The 8,281-nt window shown below is 40.9% G+C and overlaps 1 protein-coding gene across 1 annotated transcript in view; it reads left to right on the forward strand.

The window, feature by feature from the left end:
- Positions 1-7,933, forward strand: part of LOC114356490 (Down syndrome cell adhesion molecule-like protein 1) — a 70,153-nt gene extending 62,220 nt beyond the window's left edge. The window contains exons 24-32 of the mRNA XM_028309701.1: positions 471-659; positions 1,037-1,261; positions 1,592-1,800; positions 4,008-4,122; positions 4,493-4,658; positions 5,018-5,169; positions 5,637-5,804; positions 6,963-7,070; positions 7,528-7,933. Of these exons, the coding sequence (XP_028165502.1) occupies positions 471-659; positions 1,037-1,261; positions 1,592-1,800; positions 4,008-4,122; positions 4,493-4,658; positions 5,018-5,169; positions 5,637-5,804; positions 6,963-7,070; positions 7,528-7,655 (1,460 nt within the window). The 3' untranslated portion in view covers positions 7,656-7,933. The remainder of the gene's footprint in view (positions 1-470; positions 660-1,036; positions 1,262-1,591; positions 1,801-4,007; positions 4,123-4,492; positions 4,659-5,017; positions 5,170-5,636; positions 5,805-6,962; positions 7,071-7,527) is intronic.
- Positions 7,934-8,281: the final 348 nt, after the last annotated feature.

The raw sequence follows: 8,281 nt of genomic DNA on the forward strand, positions 1-8,281 counted from the left end.
AGTTGTAAGATCCTGATAGGTCTTGGAGGTGCAGTCCTGTTGTCCCCCCTGGTTAGCCCCCCTGATAGCCCACAGGATTTCAAAATTCTGTTGTCCCCCCTGGCTAGAGGAGACAACAGGACTGGATTTTTTATGTAGGTGTACTAGTTTACTCTTTTCCCAGTGTCAACCCAGCACCCAGGGCTAGGTGGCTGCGAGGCAACCTTATATCACACGACCTAGGGAGTATCTAACGCCGAACGAACGGTCATTTTGAGCTTGATCTGCAGCTGGACCACACCACGCGTCTGCGGTGACAGTCGATTAATTAAATTAAACTTCGTTCAGTTATACGTAATACGCATCTAAACACTTACTGAAGTCAGAGGCTTTCAAGTAGGTGGCGGTTGCTGCTGACTCGCGGCGTTGCTCTACAACGCATAGCAATCGTGACACTAAAAACCAGTTTAACACGCGACCCCTTCATCCAGAAGTGGACGCCTCCACCAGCGGGAACTACACGTGTTCCGCTCGCAACTCGTTCGGCTCGGAGGAGGTTACGTACCGCGTGGAGTGCGCGGCCCCGCCCGCTGCGCCTGCGATGCAGTTGGACCACGCTGCGCATAAAGAAGCGCGATTAACTTGGCGCACCACGCACCATCCTGCTGCGCCGCCGCATGGTAAGGAGACCACTATTTTATCATTTTGAATGAATTTTCATTATTTTTGAATGTGTTGGCCTGTCTACCTATTTACAAAATTGCAGATCAATAACGAGACAATCACGTAGTTTAGTTTATTCAGGCCCTACTTAATCTGGTTTTAGATATCTGCTCAACGTGGACTAAATGTTTTTAAATGTAAATTCTTGTTAAGAAAAGGTTTCTCAATTGTAAAAAATGTAGGTAGACTACAAGTACGTAGCGTACTCTGATACACTGCGTAATGTTATTTTGTCGCCTATCACAGTCCAGCAGATGAAACTCGCAATTAGATCGTATCTTAGGTGGTCACAAAATCAGGCATTTTAAAACAGCCCTATATTTTAATATAATAGGTTTTACAATCTGGTGGGTGCGAGTCCGCGACGACTCAGGCGAGGGCATCGAGCCAGCCAGCCTGAGAGATGAAGAGCGCAGGTTAGAAGCAGGGGGCGAAGCGGCCAGCGTAGTATTACGCGCGCTAGCTTGTGGCGCCACCTATTCAGTGCGAGCCGTGGCGCACTCCCGCGCAGGCCCCTCGCCACCCTCCGTGCCTCTGCTAGTTAGGACGAAACCACCAGGTGAGCAAGTATGCTGTTATACTTTTTAGACCTAGACCACTGGAGCGGAGAGGAGAAAAGCGGAGTGGACTTGAGCAAAAAAGCAGCGTAATATTGACACTGCACTGCTCCGCTTCTGACCTCGTCCCTCCAGGGTCTTTTAGCGCTCTAGTTTCTTGTCTAATATTATTCATTCATAGATTTTCCCCACTGCCTTAGCTACCCACCATATAAAATATATTTAAATTGTAATAGTGAAACGTTGTATTGCTCTTAAAACCTACAAAATTAAGATGACTATTAAATACCTACCGAGCGATCTGGACAGTAAAAATTAAACTATTACGACAGTGTTAGTATGGGAAGGCGGAGGAGAGGATACCCAAGAGGAGGGTGCCGAAGCAGCAGTCTGGAGCAACAGCAGTGCTTTAGCAATAGACGCTCGGCGCGCTGTCCGCTGCGGAGCGCGCCTGGTCCGCCTCCAGTGGCGGAGGGTGGACGCAGGAGGAACTGGCTCTTGGAGGGACGCTGACCTCACGTCGCTGCATCATCACCGAGAGGTAAGATTTTAAATGAAGCAGGGCCTGGGTATCGATGGTTCTTGTGTATAAATAGGGCTAATAGTGAAGATTCCCAAGAGGAGGATGCCAAAGCAGCAGTCTGGAGCAACAGCAGCGCCCTCGCAATTGACGCTCGGCGCGCTGTCCGCTGCGGGGCGCGCCTGGTCCGCCTCCAGTGGCGGAGGGTGGACGCAGGAGGCACTGGCTCTTGGAGGGACGCTGACCTCACGTCGCTGCATCATCACCGAGAGGTAAGATTTTAAATGAAGCAGGGCCTGGGTATCGATGGTTCTTGTGTATTAATAGGGCTAATAGTGAAGATTCCCAAGAGGAGGGCACCGAAGCAGCAGTCTGGAGCAACAGCAGCACCCTCGCTATCGACGCTCGGCGCGCTGTCCGCTGCGGCGCGCGCCTGGTCTGCCTCCAGTGGCGGAGGGTGGACGCAGGAGGAACTGGCTCTTGGAGGGACGCTGACCTCACGTCGCTGCATCATCACCGAGAGGTAAGATTTTAAATGAAGCAGGGCCTGGGTATCGATGGTTCTTGTGTATAAATAGGGCTAATAGTGAAGATTCCTAAGAGGAGGGCGCCAAAGCAGCAGTCTGGGGTAACAGCAGCGCCCTCGCTATCGACGCTCGGCGCGCTGTCCGCTGCGGGGCGCGCCTGGTCCGCCTCCAGTGGCGGAGGGTGGACGCAGGAGGCACTGGCTCTTGGAGGGACGCTGACCTCACGTCGCTGCATCATCACCGAGAGGTAAGATTTTAAATGAAGCAGGGCCTGGGTATCGATGGTTCTTGTGTATAAATAGGGCTAATAGTGAAGATTTTCAAGAGGATGAAGATGGAAGATGATTTAGCAGCAGCCGCGAGCATCAAAATGTCCTTTTATCCGTAGACCTTAGCACTGGCTTCATCAAGTTTAAAAAAAGTTGGTTGTTGGGTAAAGGAGGTTCTGACGTTTCGTTTGGAAAAACGTTGATCTTTTAAATTATTATCACTTCATCATCATTGAAAGGTACGTCTGAAGGCAGATCAATCAACAGTAGCATCTTTGCCACATAATATTATAAATTTAACTGGGATTTTATTAAAGTTGATAACTGTATTCCAAAACTTCGTTCATATTTTCAGCCAAACTTTGAAGCAACCAGGCTTCGAGTATGGCGCTTGCATTCCGAAATTCAAAAGCCTCGCAGGCACTCAAAATTACGGAAAATATTTTATTCCATTTCATTCCAAAAGAGAAGGAATGCCTCAATTAAGCGCGATCCACATTCCGATCCCACAAAAACAAGGCGCAAATTGAAACCTTTATTACAATCCCATACGAATTTGTGCCAGCGGTAGCTACGCAACTTTTTTGTGTAAATTCAGTAAGTTGGTACCTGAAAAGTTTCTCAGAGGCAAAATTTGCGAGGGTGGCACCAGAGTCCGTCGGTAGGGACCTCTTTATGAATTTCTTATTTGCGTAAATAATCGTCTGGGAGTTGGGTTTAGCCTAAATTGATAAACTGGCCGTGTTTTCGTAATAGCAAGAGTAAATTATCAAATTACAAGGGTTATAAATTGTTTCTATTATTTAAATAATACCTAATTTGTCATTTTGTGATATCCCTTTAAATTGTGATTTAGATAGCAATAATTTGCTTATTTATTTCTATGCTCTATTGAAAGACTTAACTAAAAATCACATAACATAAGTTCGCCTTATGTACAAAATCTTGGCATTAAAGTTTAAATAAATAAATAAATAAAATAACATAATATTATGTTTTTTGACGATTTAATGCTACTTGTTTCAGTCAGCAATTTTAACGAACTGCAACTGGCAATGCAAACATTATCGACTATCGATCCCGCGAGATTTTACACTTTTTTCTCTAAAATTATCAATCTTGATGAGTTCTTGAGGTTCTATCGCTGAAGTGTATCCATTTTATTAATTTTAACGATTTCAATCAAAATATTGTTAAGCTGCTTCTCTTTTAAGATCAAATTACAATTCCCAAGTCGAAAGATATACGCAAAAAGATAAACCGAACCGAAAGATAGACCGAATTTAGAGATGGCGCGCGGACACAACCGCTGGGAATTGCTATTATGAAATATTCATATCCCAATTGAATGAGAATTATTAGAGAGTAGCCAGCTGAACTGTGCCAACCTATTTAGTTGTTTGTTTATAGTTTCAAGTTGTTTTTCTATTAGGTTCTGATCGGAGGGCTGACAGCCGGGGCCTGGTACGGGTTGAGGCTTTGGACAGCCACGGACTCAGCTCGCCACCAAGCTGTGTTATATGCAGCTACTACAACGCATTCGGGAGGTAATAATATGAAAACAAGTTTACATTAGGTATTGCTATCTAGCAAGTATGAGGATGTTTATAGCAGATAATTTTTTTTTGAATCACAGAATTGCTGCGTTTGCAGCGATAACATTGTTCTCAATTGTAATCAATAAAAACAATAATAGAAATAAATACTAGGGTATTATTTTTATTTTATTTTTTTTACTTTTTAGTAAAGTCCATTAGAAAGATAAAGAAAACTAGGTAACACCGCGTGCCGAAGAATATCGATCTTAATTCTCAAAGTTAAAGACCAATCAAATCAATTATTATTTATCAAACCTCGCCAGTCATTTATTTAAGTTTTTAGAGAATAGTTGATAGCGACTGGTCTCCATCTGAACAGAACGCCTCCGCCGGCCGGTCGCCTTCCAATCGGAGGGCGGGCCGATCACAACTGTTGGAGGCAGCGCGGACGCCGAGCGAGTGTTGGGCGCGGTCTCTGTGGCCTTCGCAGCACTGGCTGCTATAGCTGTTACGGCGCTGATAGTCGTGTTGTTGGCTAAGAGGAGGTAAGTGTTAGATACTTAAAAACAATACATAATTTAAAAGCTTGTCTTCTAGAAGTTATGCTTCGAGAACCCTGCGGCTACATCTACTCCTTTAAGTCTCCAATGAGTTGTGAATAATTGTCAGTGTCTCTTAGCTTGTCTATATTTTATTTACATGCTACGAAGCATCGTGTTCCTTTTTGTTTATTTGGAACCACAAAGTGATCCATGATCGCAGTTCGAGTGTTACAAAATTTTAGACTGGGACTATTTCTACCACTTTTATTACCACTGTTGTTTTCCTAAGTAGCAAAAGACCCAACCAATGAGGGTCAAGTTTTATTCCAAGAAAACTTAAACTAAGACATATTTTCACCCAGCACTCTCTGGCCTTGCGGAGGCAACTTGGAGGAGGAGACGCGGCGTTGCAGCCACTCCGTGGCCAGCACCGACAAGTCCGTATGTCCTGAACAGCAGAACATAAGGAACTGCCAGCACGACTACAAGCATGACAAGCTGTCGCCGGCCTCTGGTATCGAAAGTTTGTCTATCACATGTTTTTATACTTATACTAAGAAATAGCTATAAATATCGCTTTAAAATTTAACCCCTAGTTATAGATAATTTTGCTCCTAATATGAACACTGTTTTATGTAATTAATCTTAGATCAATATTTCAAAGATAGTAAAAATACATATAGAAGCTAAAAGTATGTCCTTATTGCATCATATGGAACTGCTTACCAGTAATTTTGCAACCGATATAATAATAATGTTGCAACCGATATAATAATAATAATATAATAAAAATATCCATTTGTCCAAAATACGCTTCAACTTTTTTTAACATCCCTGAAATCTTAGGAAATTATACTCAATAGACCTTTACACTCCATCAGACATTCCTTACGACTAGATCATTATGTAATGAAGGGCGATGTTGTGAGACTACACAGCTATTTTCAAAGAACTTAACTAATAAAATGGGGCTTTACACAGACGTATACGAAATAAGCCCCTATGCAACGTTTGCGGTGGGCGGAGAAGCGACAGCCGCAACCCTGGACCACACGCTGCAGTTCAGGACCTTCGGCCACCGCGACAACGACGCGCCACCGCACCGGCCCTGCAGAAAGCACCCTCAGAGACACCGCGAGAGGGCTGAAGGTAAGCTTGAGGATATGACCATAATTATTTTTAACGGATTCACTGTCCGCTAACAAAATACAGTGTGAGTCACGTTAAAGTGTACATATGAAAATAGATGAAACTAGACCTATTTTTATCGAGAAAAAAGAGGTCAAAAATTTTTTGAGATTTTTTTTTACTTTTTATAGAATTATTTTCTTTCAAGTACTTATTGTAAAGAAAACGTAATAACTTTTAAACTAAGAGGTATATCCTGATAAAATAAAAACACTAATAATGCTAAATAACAGACGATACTATAAAAATACATAAAATACTCAGAAAATGCCAACAAATAATAAAAAATGATACTTTTTGAAAAAAATCTGCTTAAAATTCGTGTTTTTTTGGTTGCTTGATAAATTTCTCCAAAAAATGCCCCTATAAAAGGTGATTTTTATTACTTTGAATTATTGTCTATCGTATTACCTTTGTAAAAACAAAAATCGCTATCATAGCAAATGTTGTGATAGGGATAGAGACATGCAATTTTTTGTTTTACAAAGGTGATACGATAGAGAATAATACAAAACAATAAAAACCACCTGTTATAGGGGCATTTTTTGGAGAAATTTATCAAATAACCAAAAAAACACGAATTTTTAAGCAGATTTTTTTCAAAAAGTATCATTTTTTATTATTTTTTGGCATTTTTTGTGTATTTTATGTATTTTTTTACTATTGCCTGTTATTTAGCATTATTACTGTTTTTATTTTATCAGGATATACCGCTTAATTTAAAAGTCATTACGTTTTCTTTACAATAAGTAATTGGAAGAAAATGTTATTTATAAAAAAATAAAAAAAAACCTTAAAAATATTTTGACCTCTTTTTTGTCGATAAAAATAGGTCTAGTTTCATCTATTTTCATATGTACACTTTAACGTGACTCACACTGTATAACAAAAATGTGTAGGTGCCTACAAGTGTCATACTTTAGGGTTTGCTCAAAAACCATAAAGCATGTTTCATGTTTTACTCGTATCCACAAATAATTCAGATTTATTTTAGAACACATCGTTATTGACGCGGTTATTGTTTTATTTGTTACCTTATAATATCTACACATTTCAATATGATTTAATGTGATAATTTTTGTTTAAAGAATAGATAGATAAATTAATTTATTGTATCAGTTGAGAAACACCACTCGGAGTGCGAGTTGCAACAGCTAAGCCGCTACGAGAAGGTGCGCCCGCGCCACTGCGCCGCGACTTCTTACTGCGTGCCGCTCTCTCATCATGGTAAATGTATTTATTTTTATACTTTTATACCCGTTTTCACCATCAATCCCTAATTTTTAAGTGACCTCTATCTTAACACAATATTAATTTTGTTTTCATAGGCGTCACTTAAAAATTAGGGATTGATGGCGAAAACGGGCATTAGGCTAGTTTTTAAAACAGATTGGCTAAGCAACATAGATTGCCGGCGTTCAAATGGTTACTAATAAATAAGTTGTTCATACGAAAACCATTTTCATTCTATTCTATCTACCTAAAATTATTTACTTAAAAGTACAACTTTAATAAAATACCCGTGTGGGTATTTTATTTTTATTTATTCTGTCATACAATAAGCTTTACCAAGGACACAACAATTATTTTAATTTGAAAAGTAGACATCATTACCATTACACGTGTAAGTTACCTAACAAACATTAAATAAATAGGAAACATAAAAATAAATAAAATTCACTAGGTGGTGGCAGCGGTAGCGGCGGCGGAGGCGGTAGCGGGGGCGGGTTCTCAGAAGTTTACGCTGGTGACTCCAGCGCTGAGTCAGGCCCCGGCTCTCTCTCCCCGCGGACGCACCACGAGCACAGCTAGCGGTCAACCGCTCACAGTCGAACCACGTCCGACGGCACCCAATGAAATGTCAAACTTTAGGCTTGTATTCTAAAACGATGCTGTATAAAGGTGCTATTCCGAAGTGGACTGCATGCATAAAGAAGCAGCTACATTTAAACCAGTCATGCCATCGGCAGCTGCTATCTGTAACGCTTTGGAATCGCATCTTTATTATGAAACGAATCAAGCCTATGAGTGAACTTAATATTGATTTTTATTTACATGCATGAAAATGTGCACGAGTATGAGCGTTATTTTAGAATACAAACCTTTATGAAATCTTTAAATTTTATTATGATTGTGACGTCATAGGAACTATTCTAGGAATTGTACTCTGAAGCAGCTTACTCATTCAATTTCCTCCTTTCAGCACAGACAGTACGAGGCACATGATACCTAGATGTTGTTGGTTTTCGTCTAGTCTGTCCTTGAAGTCGCACGAGTATCAGTTTTATTGTGATAACAAAATCCAATACACACGTCAAGATTCCCGCCTAGAACAATGTATGTGGCCAAAAGATAATCCCACACGTAATCGCGGAAAACTTTCCGAGTGCCAAACTTTATGTGTAACAAATAACTCGCGATTAGGGTCTTCATAAAAC

This window comes from Ostrinia furnacalis, unplaced genomic scaffold (genome assembly GCF_004193835.3).
Source record: "Ostrinia furnacalis isolate ACB-3 unplaced genomic scaffold, ASM419383v2 OfSCF2810, whole genome shotgun sequence".
Lineage (NCBI taxonomy): Eukaryota > Metazoa > Arthropoda > Insecta > Lepidoptera > Crambidae > Ostrinia > Ostrinia furnacalis.